General features: G+C 37.8%; 1 protein-coding gene and 1 pseudogene across 1 annotated transcript in view; one reads left to right on the top strand and one right to left on the bottom strand.

Annotated features, from left to right (window-relative positions):
* Rit2 (Ras like without CAAX 2) overlaps positions 1 to 17,572 on the bottom strand; it is a 334,685-nt gene that overhangs the window by 221,814 nt on the left and 95,299 nt on the right. Inside the window, exon 3 of the mRNA XM_031365205.1 lies at positions 6,790 to 6,863. Within this exon, the coding sequence (XP_031221065.1) occupies positions 6,790 to 6,863 (74 nt within the window). The remainder of the gene's footprint in view (positions 1 to 6,789; positions 6,864 to 17,572) is intronic.
* On the top strand, positions 2,569 to 2,949 carry LOC116087762 (annotated as a pseudogene).

A 17,572-nucleotide genomic window follows, 5' to 3' on the forward strand; every position in this document is an offset into this window, starting at 1 on the left:
GATGTGCGTGGTTGTTACCCACATCTTCTACAGTTAATAGTGTAGCTGACTTTACCCCGAATAAAGTAAGCTCACGATGTGCGTGGTTGTTATCCACATCTTCTGCAGTTAATAGTGTAGCTGACTTTACCCCCGAATAAAAATGTCTACTTTTAAAACACACTTTAAAAGTAGTTAACTTGCAAATTTTTTTAATTATACACATTTTTATTTCCTGTATCAAGTCATGTAAATCTTGCTTATATTTCTGAAAGTTTAATGTTGATATTTGTAAATGTACTCATTGCATCTAGCCAACTGTAGAAATACAAGGATTTAGAACACAGTGCTGCTAATACTTTCAGACAGCTTTATAGTTTTGGGTTGATTTTGCTTTTTTCTAGGGTGGTTGGGATTTAACTCAGGATCTTGGAGAAGATGGGCAAAGATTCCACTAACACTGAGTAGCCCCTAATTTGTGTGTGTGTGTGTGTGTGTGTGTGTGTGTGTGTGTGTGTCAAGGTATTTAGTCTTGTGTTTTGAAATTGCCTTCTCTTGTTCTAAAGTTAAATTGTCAAACTATTTTACTATAGGAACTGCTGGAATGTTGGTCTCTAGAGATCCTGATTAGGCAGGGAAAAGCTGGCTATCAAAGTAACAAGCACATCACAGATAACTCTAACAGCATCCACACAGAATAAAAAGCTACTGCAGTCCTTCTTAAGGAGTATACTTAAATTCTCAAAAGTCCATCTTCTTATGCTTCAGCATCTATGAGATGACCAGAACTATCAACACACAGTAAGAGTTGACTGAAGGGTTGGGCCTCCTGCACTGACCTCAGGACACACTGAGGGGTGTCTTAATTATCTAAAGGGACATTGTGACTGTCTCAAAATTGTATGTCCATTTTGGAGCACTTCTAGCTCAAATCCCATTTACCAATCTCTAAAGAATCCACAACAATTTGTAGAGTGGGATGATTCTCAGAGAAAAGGCCATGCCCTGAAGCCTCTCTGTGAGCATTAGCCACAAACACACACAGTTAAAAGTTGAAGCCTAACTGGTTATTAAAATGTTAATAGGAGAATTATGCCTCGGTCAAGCCAGCAGTAATTCAGAAAATTACAGAGCTTTAAATGTGGACAGCACCTCAGAGATCAAGTTGAGTTCTCTCATTTCACACAGAAGTAAATGAGGTTCACATTGGCTGGAGGCCCCCTCAGATGGCAGAGCTGGTGGGAATAAACCAGATAAGATTTTGTTTCCTGGTGTTCCACAGTTGATAGCAGCCAAGTGTGTGGTTCTTTCCAAGTCTTGTTCCAGTTACTGGATATAATAATGGTATATTAATAGTTTGTTACTGGGTATAATTGCATAGTAATAAATGTAAAAGTACCAGTGGTATTGGAGACTATTTTCATTCTTTCTCATAAGGACAAGCATGAATCAATAAACATAGTTTAAACTTGCTATACTTGTTTGGACTTTCATTTAAAATCATGTGTAACTCTCCTGGTTTTCACTGACACATTGTAGGTATCTCAGAAAGCCCGTTAACAAGACTTGCCTAAATCTACTGAAGTCCATCTCACAATTGGCTACCTTTATAACATGGAATCCTCACTGCTCCAAACCTTAGGGTATTTGAGGATGAACAAGGCCTAAATTTTTTGTTTGTTTGTTTATTTATGAAGTCCTTGTTACACACTATACTGTATTATAAAAAGAAATAAAATAAAATCATGAATGTCTCTGAGTCTGAAATTGCCTTCAAGTCATATGCACAAGCTTGAAAATGTATTTATCTTCCTTGAGTCTCAAATACTACAATTCCAAATTATATATTTTTCAGCAGATGCTCCTAAAGCTAGTATAAAGCTATAGACAGGAATGTTTTAGTTCACTTCTAGAAAACTCCTAATCATTATAGTTGTCTGTGGACCTATAAAGGGGAGAAGCCAAACATGCTTCATGAGCATTTGTGGGAGAACTGAGCATTAAAATACTAACTCGAACCTTAGAAGAAAGATGGATTAAAAGTCTTCCTTAATTTGAGATGTGCTAGTGCCCACACTTTCCCCTATAAAATACCCATGGAGTTTCCAGGCTACCTGTAGCGTGGGGCAAAGGGCAGTGCATTCTACCTCTAAGCATGCCACCTTGGAAATTGTCAAAACTACAGAAGCAGAATAATTTGTTTGATCTTCTCTCATATTCTTTTATCAAAAGTTTGGGAGTTCACATGTGATGTGATACACATTTGGGGGATAACTTGCCAGAAGCAGCTTTCTTCCCATTATGAGGGTTCTTCTGCATGAAGCCATGCAGTAGACTGAGCCCACTGCCATTTGAAGACCTATACTATACATGGCATGGGCCCTGCATAATCACAGGGGAAAGAAATGTTGCTAGGAAAAGCCAGAAGGAATCTACCTGAGTTTAGGTTCTAGTTTCTTTACCTTAGTCTAGCTTCTACCTGCTTGATGATCAACCATTCTTGGCACGACTGTCCACTTGTCAACAAATCCAAGAGTAAGAATGCAAGGTTGGAGTCTTTCTGGACCTCACCAAGCAAAAGGTGCCATCATGGGTGTTGACATTCGCCACAAGGATCAAAAGGTTCAGCGAAAGGAGCTCAAGAGCCAGGGCATCTATCGACCTATGGCTGTTAGTCAAGCTGTACAGGTGTCTGGCCAGGAACCAACTTCGCCTTGAACCAGGTAGTGCTGAAAGAGTTATTTATGAATCGCACTAACCTGGCACCTCTGTCCTTGTCCTGGATGACCCGAAAGCTAAAGCTTCCTGGCTGGGAGAACAAAACTACTGTGGTTGTGCGGGCAGTCACAGATGATGTGAGGATTCTGGAAGAGCTCAAAAGCATCCTCAAAGCTGGGGGTAAAATCTTCAGCTTCTCCCAGGGGCCAAGGCAACCTGCTCCTGTCTGGTCCTCAGAAGAGCCAAGGCTAAGGGGCTAGCCAAAGCTACAAAAAGTAACCCTGGATCTTACTGTTAATAAAAAAGCTTTGGATGTTGAAGAGGGTAAAGAACAAGGTTTCCCTGAATTTCCAGATATATCTGTGTTCTGTGAAGTTTTTACGTACCTAAGACCTTTTTTCTCCTCTACAGACATGATCACAAAGCAGGCTGGATGTGGCCCTCAGTGTTGCCCCTAAGAGGACAGCCAGCCCTTCACTAGTTTGCATACTGTGATACTCAAATTCTAAGTAATAACATTAACAATAGCTTTCCTATCACCCTTCTAAGTTTATGGCACAATTAATAAATTTTGATCAATATGGAAATTAATGTTATCAAAATCAAGAAATGTGGCATTATTAAAATACTTCAGCAGTGTTCTTTCCAATCCCCTACAGGGATATAATTTGTGTTCAATCAACTGCATGGACCCCCTCCTGAGTGAGCAGGTTTAATAATGGTGTAAAAGCCAACATACCACCATCTGCTTAACCGTATGTCCTCCTCCTATGTTTGGCAAGAGTTAATACCTGGCTTGACAAGTATGTAATGGTGTGTAGCTTTAAGACCCTAACACCCACCAAGTTTCTCAGTGTTACCAGTCCCAACCTCTCAGATTTATGTTCCATTGTTTATCACTTTGTCCACAGATCTGTACTATTCTCTGTCTCCATTTATCCTGAACAAATCCATTAATATGCTGCACTGGTCAGCTATATGATAGCAGCATATGACAAAGCACAAAGCAATAATGTTAGGATTTTCTAGTTCACAAGTCTGTAGCAGTGGGAACAGATCTGACTGAAGCCAGATCTTATTGGCGCTGCTCACAGGTTTAAGTCAGCTCCCTGGTTCTGCCTGATCTCTAGAGCAGGAGTCATGCAAAACATGCTCTGTTCTGCTCTGCTTTGAGGGAATAACAGAACATCCCTAGATGCTTCACAGACAAGTCACTCCCCCCACCCCAGTAAAACAATATAGTCTGTATTGACATTACCAAGCCTGTGATCAGTACAGAAGAGGAGAAACAACGTTTGTATTCAAGAAATGAAGGAATCACATCCTATAAAACATATTTGTAATGGAAACTTTCAGTTATTCTGTATTCAGTTACCCAAAGTAACTATTTGGGTAGCTGAAGATTATTATAATTGAAAAAGTCTCATTTGTTTGATGGAAATTTAGCATGCTCTATTTTTCTCCAGTTGGGCTTTCAGGTCCCCTGGAAATAAGTCTACTTTTCCCTACATAAAAATGTCCCTTTGAATAATTGAGATAAATTTCCATTTTAATGTACCCAAAGTCTTTAGAAACTCCCCCATCAGTTCATTGTCTAAAGTCCCTAGAAACAAAGGAGTTTGCTAGCATACAATTCCTAAGACAGAAATCGACTTTCAATTCTAGTGAATTACTCACTATCAACACTCTAATTTCTGTAGTCATTCATAAGTAGCTATACAAAAGAGATAAAAAAAAAAGTTAAACTTGTTTTAATTTTTTTTCTGGTGCAAGAATCAAACACAGCTTCTATTTAAGTTTTAAGATCTTTACATTTATAAACAAGAATAGAAGGAAAACTACCGTGTCCATAAAATAGAGTTTAAACCCTAATGGTTTCTGCTGTAATCCAGAATTGCTTTAATATTAAAATCAGAATTGTAAAAATATTTCCCTTTTTTGCCACTACAAAATATCATTTTTCCAGCCTAAAATTGCTTTAGAATGAAATATCTTTCCTCCAATGTTGCTATAAGACTTACTAATTTTCCCTTATGTGTATGAGTGGAGGGAGAACTATGGACCACTTTCACTCTAGACACATGAAATACAGCTGAATCCTGCTTCACTCCATACCACTTCCTTCTCAAAAAATATAGGTGCGATGGTTTGTTTTGTATATGCTTTGCCCAAGAAGTGGCACTAATAGGAGGTGTGGCCTTGTTGGGGTAGGTAAGTCACTGTGGGTGTGGGCTTTAAGACCCTCATCCTAGCTGCCTGGAAGCCAATATTCTGCTAGCAGCCTTCAGAAGAAAATGTAGAGCTCTCAGCTCCTCCTGCACCGTGCCTGCCTGGATGCTGCCAGGCTCCCGCCTTGATGATAATGGACTGAACCCCTAAACCTATAAGTCAGCCCCAACTAAATGTTGTTCTTATAAGAGTTGCCTTGGTCATGGTGTCTGTTCACAGCAGTAAACCCTAAGACAATGGGTGAGCTTTGTTTTCTATTTAGTATGCCCCTGAGGTCATCTATCTGTCCCAGCACAAGCAGATACAGCTCCATTCACCATGATTTCTGTTTTCCTTATATTCATAAGTACCATTATATATATGGATCTCTTATCAGGGTTTGTTTTTGTGTGTATAACATTGCATTAAAATATTCTTATTTAGTCTTTGTATTTAGAAAATCTCCTCATTGTTCTGCTTATTTACAATTTATATGGATTGCAGCTGGCACTTAACATAAAAGTTTCTTTTAACAATTATCTGAAAAGTATGAAGCTAAATAAAGCTTCCAACCTCCTACACAGCACAAACTTTGGCATCTTGTATCTTTGATGTATTTTCTCATAATTATTATAGAGTACTTTTATTCTGTTTACTTTCTTTTCGTTTCTTGAAAACTATATACACTCCACCCTCCCCTGACTCCAAATAGCATTTTTACATTTGCATAGAGTAACAAACTACTTTTTTGATTTTATAATTCCATTGGAAATGTGGTATTTTAATATGCAATTTTATATTTTGACTATTGAGGAAATTTTTAAATCTGATTCACTTTTTAAAGTCAATTCTTTTTATTAAAAATGATGAATTCATGAAGTGCTTAGGCAAATGGATGGAACTAGAAAATATCATCCTGAGTGAGATAACCCAATCACAAAAGAACACACATGGTATGCACTCACTGATAAGTGGATATTAGCCCAGAAGTTCGAAATATCCAAGGTACGAATCACAGACCACATGAAGCTCAAGAAGAAGGAAGGAAAGAGTGTGGATACCTTAGTCCTTCTTAGAAGGGGAAACAAAATACTCGTGGAAGGAGTTCAGAGACATAGTGAGGAGCAGAAACTGAAGGAAAGGCCATCCAGTGACTGTCCCATCTGGGGATACATCCCAAATGCAGTTACCAAACCCAGACACTATTGTGGATGCCGAAGTGCTGGCTGACAGGAACCTGATATAGCTGACTCCTGAGAGGCTCTGACAGTGTCTGACAAATACAGAAGTGGATGCTCACAGACACCCATTGGACTTGAGCACAAGGTGTCCAATGAAGGAGCTAGAGAAAGGACCCAAGGAGCTGAAGGGGTTTGCAGCTCCATAGGAGGAACAACAATATTAACCAACCAGTACTCCCAGAGCTCCCAGGGAGTAAACTACCAACCAAAGACTACACAAGGAGGGACTCAAGGCTTCAGCCACATATGTAACCTTGTGGAACATCACTGAGAGGAGAGGCCCTTGGTCTTGTGAAGGCTAGATGCCCCAGTGTAGGAGAATACAAGGGAAGTGGGAGTGAGTGGATTAGTGAGCAGGAGGAGGGGGGAGGAAGGGATAGAAGGGTTTGGGAAGGGAAAATGAGGAAAGGGGATAAAATTTGAAAGGTAAATGAAGAAAATATCTAGTAAAAAATTTTTAAAAAATAAAATAAAAAATATTGCCAATTTGTTCTCCTGTTTGAAGTGTTAAGTTATCTACTTTACTTTTGTGGATGAGGTTAAATGCAAAATTATCTGAGACTGATGAGGTTTATTAGACATATCTAGACAGCAATTAAACAAATAATTAAAGCAATTATTATTTTAAAAACACATTACTTACCTGACCAGCAGTGTCCAAGATGTCTAAGTAAGCAGGTTCATTATCAATCCTCACCTGGGTTTTATAAGCATCTTCTGAAAAACGTAAGAAAAGGTTTTGTTTATGTTTGACCCATAGAAGAGCTGTGTTTAATTTAAAATTATATAAAAAAAATTCTAAGTTACTAGCTGATGTGCTGTTTAAATAAAGAATCAAGAAAGCAAATAGAACATGGTTGATAGCAAACCTTTGAATGTCTTAGATTACAATACAAGGCACACTGGGGCGCTGGGGTGGGGGAGTAGTGGCACACACCTCTCACCCCAGCACTGGAAGAGAGAGGCAGTAGGTCTCTGTTTGTCTGGGCCTGTCTGGTCTATGTAGGAAGCTCAAGGCCAGCTGGGTTAAAAAGATAGCTAGGTGGTTAAGAGCCTTTGTTCTTCCAGAAATCCCAATTTCCTTTTCCAGTACCTTTGTGATGGCTCACAACCATTTGAATCTCCGGGTCCATAGGATCTGATGTTCTCTTCTGACTCCTATAGGCACCAGGCACACACAAGGTGCACATACGTGCATGAAAGCAAAAACATTCTGCACATAAAAATAAAGTAAATATATCTAAACCAAAAGCAAAAGTGCACAGGGGAAAAAAAAAATCATGATATTGGATTTGGCATTGCTTGCTTACATATGTTACCATAGGCACAGGCCACAACATTATAAATGACTTTAAATTTCTAATATTCAGAGCTGAGAAGATAGCTTTGATATTTTCAGAGAAAAGGAAGGCAGAAATACCACACTTTTTAATACAGGAAAAACAGAGTGAGTATGCCCATAGATCATTAAATAAGGATAACTAACATGTTTGCCTGGGTCTGAAGCTCTAGAAAATCCTCTAAACATCTTCCTTTATTTACATCCATGTATGTTCTAATGGTGCTTAGCCCACCTCACATATTGCAGCCTGTTTAAAAGTAACAGTGGATTAATGTCATCTGGCCATTCCTGGACCTTGAGCTCATTGATTCCCAAAAGTTCATGTTTTGCCTTGTTCACTGTTCACATTGTAATGAAGGGCCCGACAGATCCATTGCCAAAAGCTTTTACAGCATCACTTTGGAGACATCAATAAATGTCCATGCTGTTGGTTTTAAGCTACAACTGGACAGATAAATTATTTTAAAAATATCTTTATTCATAAAGCAGAAATGATCAACCATAGGAGATGCTTTTTCCAATTTGCATTTTGGGAACCTCCCACAAATTATAAGCTTGTTCATCCTGGGAGATAGGAAAAACACACACAGACACTCGATTACACACATGTATGATGTCTATTGACATAGAAGCATATAGACAGAACCCAAAGCATACTCAATGTGTGAGCAATCATAAGAATTTTCAATTGTTTATCCTATTACTTCTTTTTCAGTCATTGGTTTCTCCCTTATAATGAGAGTATCTGTGGAATTACTGGCTATTTTTATGTTTGGAAGGTGTATAGGGTTATTTTTCAGTTCCTGAGAGAGACATGGATACTCTGAGGAGGATTCTATGAAGTGAAGATCACAGGCAAGCCTCGCATTTCATGTTTGTTTATTTAAACTTAAAGACCAGGGAAGCAGCTTCCTGAGGTTGAGATGCTGAGTAAGGCTGGGATACTGTGTGATCATGTGACACTGTGACAAGCCAGTACCTGGGACACACATTAAACGGGAGCCGCTTTTGAGATCGGAAAACCTTTTAGAAAGAAGAGATGGGCTCGGGCTGGAACTAAAATCAGGCCACAGAGCTGAGACTTTTTATTTCTCTGTGTTTTAAGACATGCCCTTCCATGTACACATTCTAGTATGTGAAATCTAGGTCACCTTCCTGGCCTGAATAGAAACTAATCCCTTTCATTTCTTCTCTATAAACAACCTTGCTTTCAGTTCCCATTCATCCGATCCCTTTGAGGTTACCCATGCAGAAACATACTGTCAGAAACACTCTGTTGAGTGCATATAAACACTTGCCTGAATTTCAACCGTCTGCCTATAGTGCCTATCCTGAAGTGAGCTCATTTATCTTCCCAAACAAAGGGCTGGATGTACAGAACACTTCTTCAGGCAGAAATTATCACAGCTGTGTGCTACATTCTTTGAACAGACAAGCACAATAGGACTGTACCCATGGAGATACCCTACCACCTCAAATGCATCTCAAACAACATGAGACCAGTATCTCTTCTTCACTGTTCCTACAGCAGAATTTTATAAACTAAAACAATAAAGGCCTATATAAAAAGCTTTTACTCTATCACAACATGTGTATGCTGTGTTGGCTAGCCTTACCTTGATTGTAAGGTATAAATAACTGTACTTTACGAGGCTCATAGTGCATTGGAAACAAGAAAGCACAAATCGAATTTACAAAACACTATGATGTGAATTTTTAGCCAAACTGTATAAAACCTAAATTATATGTGCTATTTCTGATTGTACATGTATAAATGCATCTTTACCAAGCAGAAGACCATGCAGGATTTAATAGCATATACTTCCAATAATCATCAAATATATTGTTTTGGCTAATGTAAAAAAAATAAAGTATTCTGGAAAATAGACCTTTTAACTTTTCCTGGAAAATGTGCATTTATTTTATTTAAAAAATATTTTAGTTGTAAATATTGAAGTCGTTTAAAGCCATAAAGAATGTAATTGAGAAAACACCAAGAAAATATCATTGAATTTTTACTGCATGATTTTACCATATTATAATACTTGAATACTTCTTTCGTGATTTATTGCTCAAACCAAATTAAATAGTTGATAATATTTCACTGAAACAGTTTTTCTATAACTTTGAGCTGGTATGTGTTTCCAAGATAGCAATTGTTGACCCTATATTTTTCAAAGACAATAAAAAGTACAAAGGCTCAACTAAGGTTTTTTTGGAGGTCTTCTTACATAAGTCTTGTCTGTTGTACATGTGAGGAAATGTGTATAGTCCATGCAAATGCAGAGAGAGAGAGAGAGAGAGAGAGGGAGAGAGAGCAGAAGTACCTGGGAATCGACAGTACTGACTCTTCTGTCCTCACTAAACCCCAGCTGATTCAACATGGATACAAATCTGCATTTGCATCAAGGTGCTTATCAATATTAAATTCAGTGCACATCTGGGTGTCTAGTATTCACTCCATACTCTAATGGGCACAATGTCTACAATGTTGAAAAGCAAATCATCAATTGTGTCTAGTCACATGGAGTTTAAAATGCATTAAAGGAAGCAGACAATTACACTATACCTTGCTAAGTGTTCAATGGCAAAGTCTTGGAAGTACATTTATTTAGACAGAAAGCAAAGCGTGTCCTGGTAGGATTCACTGCTAGCTTGGTTTAGTCCTCAAAGGCTTCACAAAGAAAGAGGGAAACTTTAGGCTTCAAGGGAGAGATGGTAAATTATTTAAACTCTGACATATCCCCTAGCCTGAACATAAACATTCAGTAAAATATTCAGTACATTAAGGTTATTGGCTGTGAAAAAGGGATTTTGAAAGCAGGCTTGGTTTCAATGTATAGAATACATACTGATGGAAAAAAGATGCCCTTCCCAACCAATGAAATGGCTGAGGCAGTGCTGCCATGAAGGTCTGAACCTTGGGACTCGCAGGAGCTAGGAGGCAGTTTGGATTATTTTCCTGTATTGTAACAGTGAGGAAGGAATCGGGTTGACTTAGACCTGTGAAGATTATATTTGAGGTGCACACCTGTTGAAATGTTTTCCCTAAACATAAAGTTAAGATCTTGTAGAAGTTGGAAATGCCCAGATTCACCCGCCGGTAGTGTGAAGATGCCCTGCAGATGATCTGATGCCTGATGATAGTAGACAGCCACACACCAAGAGGGTCTGCCAATAGTCTTTGGTAGGTAGCTGATTTTGACAACCATGCCCCATTCCTGTTCTGTACTTGACAATAACAACAGACTCAGTGTGCTAGCACCATCCACTGAGAGTAAAGGACTCTTCCAGGATGTCGGAATGTGCAGAAGTCTACCTGCGGGTAGTATTCTGAACCAAGACTTCTCTCACCAAAGACAAAATGAAAGTATTACTCTTTACAAAAGCTGACTACCAGACACAATGTAATGGGCTTAAATATAGATTATTTATACATACAAATGAAGACCACTTTTATAGTCAGTCTCAAAGACCTACAGACTTTTCAGCTTGGACTGATGAACACATGTGGCTACAAAGTTCCCATGATGCCCACTAATAAAATCTGAGGATGAAATTGCAAGCTATGTTGTGGTATGGATTATGTAGAACAATTAAGGTTCATATCCGAAGCAAGAACATTTAAACAAACTACTGAAATATGAAAACTTCTCCAGGGAAAAGTAGGCAAGGCATTGAGTGATTTATTTCCTTTCTTAGGGTGGGGATTGTTATATTCGCCAACTTTTGTATATGCATTTTTCTATTATGATTCATATTATAATATTGTAGACATCATACATTTATTTTTCATTCATTGCATTATTTAATTCTTTTTGCATCATGTTGAAGAATTGTTATTTCCCTTATGCACAAATAAGGAAATAAAATATCAGTTATATAATTTGCCCAATTTAAAAGTTTTGTTAATATAGAAAATACAAAGATATATCATGTTATATGAAGAAATTTATTATTGATTCATCATGTTTTGTCCAGTTTCTTGAAATTGAATTGTCAATTCAATTTCAGATACTGATAACTTCTTGATATTTAGTATTTGTATGGAATAAATGATTTTTCTGATAATGCTAATGAATATGATCTCTGAGGATAGAATATAAACTGATTTCAAAGATCCATTGCCCCCAAGTATTTTCTCACTGGCGCAACATGATTCCCCAAAGTCAACCCTGGCTCTTAAGTCCTTCTAAGATAAGCAACTTAATCTCCAATAAAATTATAAATGAGGTAAAATATCAACACATTATTAACCACAAGCATCTTACCCTAATGTTACTCTTGCACAAGATGAGCTGTCAGTAGAGAAAGTAGATTTCAGCCTTGAGGGAATGATCAGCAGGGATGATGATGCTGGATGAGAAAGGACCAGCCTTGAATGCAGATGCAGTATTCAGTGAATATATGAGGTAGAGTAGGTACATGGTCACTGAGACCTGAGAGGATGAAGGTGGGAGCAGCATCCTGAAGAGCCTATGCTCAGAGAGGAGGAGCTCAATCATTTCCTTGTAATTTCCTTCTTAGTTTAGAAAAGTGAAGTGGTTTTATGTGTTACTGCCTATGAGAGTTATAGCAACTGAATACCATCTATATACACTCAAATTAATTTTTATTAGATATTTTCTTTATTTACATTTCAAATGATATCTCCTTTCCTGGTTTCTCCTCCGGAAAAAAAAAAAGTGTTCCTTCTCCCCCTCCCCCTGCTCACCAACCCAACCTGTTCCTTTTCCTGGCCCTGGCATTTCCTTACACTGGAGCATAGAACCTTCAAAGGACTAAGGGCCTCTCCTCCCACAGATGACCAACTAAGCCATCCTATACACATATGCAGCTAGAACCCTAAGTCCCACAATGTGTACTCTGGTTGGTGGTTTAGTCCCTGGGACCTCTGAGGGTACTACTTAGTTCATATTGTTGTTCGTCCTAAGGGCCTGCAAACCCTTCAGCTCCTTGGGTCCTTTCTCTAGCTCCTTCACTGGGGACCCTGTGCTCAGTCCAATGGATGACTATGAGCCTTTACTTCTGTATTAGTCAGGCACTGCCAGAACCTCTCAGGAGACAGCTATATCAGCTATATCCTGTCAGCCAGCACTTACTGGCATCCACAATAGTGTCTGGATTTGGTGACTGAATATGTGAAGGATTCCCAGGTGGAACAGTCTCTGGATTGTCCTTCCTTCAGTCTCTGCTCCATACTTTGTCTCTTCAACTCCTTCCATGGGTATTTTGTTCCTCCTTCTAAGAAGGATTGAAATATCCACACTTTGATCTTCCTTCTTCTTGAGTTTCTTGTGGTTTGGGGATTGTACTTTGGGTATTCCGAGCTTCAGGGATAATATACACTTATCAGTGAGTGCACACCATGTGTATTCTTTTATGATTAGATTACCTCACTCAGGATGATATTCTCTAGATCCATCCATTTTCCTAAGAATTTCATAAATTCATTGTTTTTAATAGCTGAGTAGTACTCCATTGTGTGAAGGTACCACATTTTCTGTATCCATTCCTCTGTTGAGGGACATCTGGGTTCTTTCCAGCTTCTGGCTCTTATAAATAGGGCTGTTTGACCATAGTGGAGCATGTGTTATTATGATATGTTGGAGAATCTTCTGGGTATATGCCCAGGAGTGGTATAGCTGGGTCCTCTGGTAGTACTATGTCCAATTTTGGGGGAACCACCAAACTGATTTCCAGAGTAGTTGTACCAGCTTGCAATCCCACCAGCAATGAAGGAGTGTTCCTCTTTCTCCACAACCTTGCCAGCATCTGCTGTCACCTGAATATTTGTTCTTAGCCATTCTGATTGGTGTGAGGTGGAATCTCAGGGTTGTTTAGATTTGCATTTCCCTGATGATTAAGGATGTTGAACATTTCTTTAGGTGCTTCTCAGACATTCAGTATTCCTCAGTTGAGAATTCTTTGTTTAGCTCTGTACCCCATTTTTAAGAGGGTTATTTGGTTCTCTGGAGTCTAACTTCTTGAGTTCTTTGTATATATTGAATATTAACCCTCTATTGGATATAGGATTGGTAAAGATCTTTCCCCAATCCATTGGTTGCCATTTTGTCCTATTGACAGTATCTTTTGCCTTACAGAAGCTTTGTAATTTTACGAGGTCCCTTTTGTCAATTCTTGATCTTAGAGCATATGGTATTAGTGTTCTCTTCAGGAAATTTTCCCTGTGCCCATGTGCTCAAGGACCTTCCCCGATTTATTTTCTATTAGTTTCAATGTATCTGGTTTGATGTGAAGGTCCTTGATCCACTTGGACTTGAGCTTTGTACAAGGAGATAGGAATGGATCGATTTGCATTCTTCTACATACATGCTAACTTCCAGTTGAGCCAACACCATTTGTTGAAAATGCTGTCTTTTTTCCACTGGATGGTTTTAGCTCCTTTGTCAAAGATCTAGTGGCCATAGGTGTGTGGGTTCATTTCTGGGTCTTCAATTCTGTTCCACTGATTCACCAGCCTGTCACTATACCAATACCATGTAGTTTTCTTCATCACAATTGCTCTGTAGTACAGCTTAAGGTCAGGGATGGTGATTCCACCAGATGTTCTTTCAATGTTGAGAATTGTTTTCACTATCCAAAGTTTTGTGTTATTCCAGATGAATTTGCAAAGTGCTCTTTCCAATGCTGTGAAGAATTGATTTGGAATTTTGATGGGGATTGCATTGAATCTGTAGATTGCTTTCAGCAAGATGGCCATTTTTTGCTATATTAATCCTGCCAATCCATGAGCATGGGAGATCTTTCCATCTTCTGAGATCTTCTTCAATTTTCTTCTTCAGAGATTTGAAGTTCTTGTCAAACAGATCTTTCACTTGCTTAGTTAGAGTCACATCAAGGTATTTTATATTATTTGTGACTATTGTGAAGGTTGTTGTTTCCCTAATTTCTTTCTCTTCCTATTTATCCTTTGTATACATTCAAATTAAATTTAGCATAGAGGAACATGACACAAGTAGTTCCATGCTTGCCTTCTATGAGGTTTGAGTATCCTTAAATTATTAGCTTCACTAAGGAGTGTAGAAATAAAATTTTTACAAATGGAAAGAACATTTTTTTTTTACTGTTTTTGTTTGTTTGTTTCTTGAACAATAAGTTAAAGTGGGATTTAAAAACATTTCCAGAAAGGCAGATTTCTCTGAAGATCTTGTTGATATGCAAATCTTACTTGAGGAGGGCTAGATTGGTAATCTACATTTTAATAAACTACCAAGCTATGCAAACTGGTATAGAAGCTTTCCACAATAGACACCAAGGTATTCAAAATCTGCAAACAAGCCAAAAGCCCAAAGAAACAAGTGAATAAGCTGAAACCAAAGACCCAAGAACTTGGGCTTGTATGCAAACCAACTATGAGGGTGGAGAGAATAAGAATACAGAAAACGAGTGTGCCCAACCTTCAGTAGTAAACAAGGACTGAGAATCCACTGTGCTTTGCAAAGAGGGCAAGCAAAACCTTTTAAGGAGTCAAGGAAAGAATTTACAGGTCTTTCTGTCTATGAGTAAAATATTGTATTGCTGCTTCTTATTGGGAGCTGAAATAGTGCCAAGAATCTACTTCTAAGCAAATGTATTGAGTTACACAAACAGGTGCTCTATTTAAAATGTTTTGAGTCTTCAGCCAGAGGACTGCCTTGTCTGACCTCAGTGAGAAAGGGTGTGCCTAATCCTGTAAAGACTTCATACCCCTGGGAAGGGAGATGCAGTTGGGGGAGCACCCTCTCAGGGGCAAAGGGGGATGGGGTGAAAAACTCTGGGAGGGGGGACTCGGAGGGAGCAACATTTAGAACATAAATAAAATAGTTAAAAATTTAAAAAAAAACAGATGTTTCCCCATGAATTTTAAAAGGAAAAAGTTTTGAGACAGAGGAGTATTAAGATGTGCACAGTGAATTTGCTCGCACTCTGTAGATGAGACAGAATTCAAATTTGCAGTAATCCTACTTCTGCCTCCCACTGGTGAGATTATAGGAATGGGCCAACATTTCTGATGCTAAATATTCTAACAGAAATGTAAAATTTGTCTGGAGGGTGTGCTAAATGCTTCTGTGTCACTGTGGGAAATGAATGACATAAACAGCTTCAAATGATGCAAGATACATCCTGATCATGGTTCAGAGGTTTCAGTGGACAGACTGTCATGCCACTGAAAGTGTGAGTCACAGAAGTTTCTCCTCATAGCATAATGGAACCAGTAGCTGAGGAAACAACTAATGGGGAAAAAGTACAAGCCTCAAAGTTATCACCTATGAACTACTTTCTCCAGCTGGTAAAGTTTATAGAAGCTCCCAGGTGGGTCACTACCTGGGATTCAAGCACTCAGTGTATAACCCCATGGGTAGCACTTCACATTCTCACTATGAGAAAGAATTTGCAAACTTGAATGAGGGATAACTGTAGAACTATGAATCTGTATCCTTTGAATAGCTCTATAAATGAAAAGACCTTTCATAACTAGAGAAAACGAATGTATCATTTTCTTTTCATGACTCATTTTCAACTATCAAGAAAAGATGGTTTAATTTCTTATGAGGGAAATTTTGTTATTTGCTAACTCAAGACATCCTTCACTTTTTTTTTAAACTTTTATTGCATTATGATGAGAAAAGTTACATGATTTCAATTTATCTGAATTTGTTAACATTTGAAAACATATTTTAAGTAAATAGAATTAAATCACATTCTTGTTCCCCTTTTGTACTCCAACTCCTCCCAGAGACCCCCTCTTCAATACCTACAATATCTTTTTTGTCATATTCCTTAAAATTTATAAAATATTATAACAATAAAAATGAATATTATAAAAGTTGTTTGATATAAAGCAACAATCAATTTAACAGTGTTATGTAGATGTTTATCTATAGCAATACTGAAAATACATATGTTTTTTTCAATATAAATTTTAAATAACTCCAAATATATTAACTATATTTCAAAATAATACGTCACTACTAGTATTTTCTTAAATGAACATAAGTATATAAAGTCTTTTTGTTTGTTTGTTTGTTTGTTTTGTATTTACTAGAGTTTAAAATCTTGGCCCTTACTGTGGTACAAGACCAAAATAAGAACAATTTTTAGACATTGGTTTTCATTGTAATAAGCCTGTACTTCAATAACCCTCACATCACCAAAGAATTTTATCTCCATCATAGCTAAGCTGAGAGTTGACAGTTCTGTTGCACCAAGGAATGAATTGTAGGCATGATTTTTGGATACAGACTTCCTGCTATTCTCAAAACTATTTGACTTGAGTGAGTGACTTTATTCTCAGGCCACAGAGAACAGGTTACATTCATTTAAGAAATGCTGTGTGTATTAAAATGGTCTATCCATAAAGTCATTCACCAACTGTTTCAATGTACAATAGTTCTGCTTGGAGGTGGCACAGACATTAGGTGTAGGTAAGAATCTGGTTCATTGGTTGTGATAATTTGGAAAAGCATTCATCTCAGAGAAAGAGTAACTAAAATCCTCTTCTTCAAACTTGATACAAGAGCTAAAAATGTCAAGCACAACATTCAGTCTCACTCTTTGTTGTTCTCTTTCCTACAAGCCACCTCCCAACTTAATTGTCTATGTCTCCTTTGGGTATATAAACACTTTTGAAATATATAAGCTGTTCTGAAAACCATAGTATAGCTTAAAAACATGAAATAAACAATACTACTAATAGAGAGGCTGAGATAGGAGAAGCAGGATCTCAAGACCATTATGTTGTACACAGCTAGACACTGTCGCAAACAGTGTATATAGATTGTGCACTATTGGACCTATTTCTCCAATTAACAAATTAGAGAGACCATTGGATGACAATCAACAAATTTCTAATTCCTCATATTTTTGGATTTCAATCAATTAGGATATGTTGATAATGTTAATTTTCATATTAAGATATTAAGAAAAGGTAATTGTCACTTCCTGTTGTTTTTGTTGTAAGAGGTAGAATTAGATTTGTGTGGATTTGTTGAAAGATTACTTTCTTACTTCTCCTAGGGTGTAGTTTTGCTCTTTATGTTGATGTTTTTCATCTATTATCCTTTGTAGGGCTGGATTTGTA

The sequence above is a fragment of the Mastomys coucha genome, unplaced genomic scaffold, assembly GCF_008632895.1.
Source record: "Mastomys coucha isolate ucsf_1 unplaced genomic scaffold, UCSF_Mcou_1 pScaffold13, whole genome shotgun sequence".
NCBI classification, from domain to species: domain Eukaryota; kingdom Metazoa; phylum Chordata; class Mammalia; order Rodentia; family Muridae; genus Mastomys; species Mastomys coucha.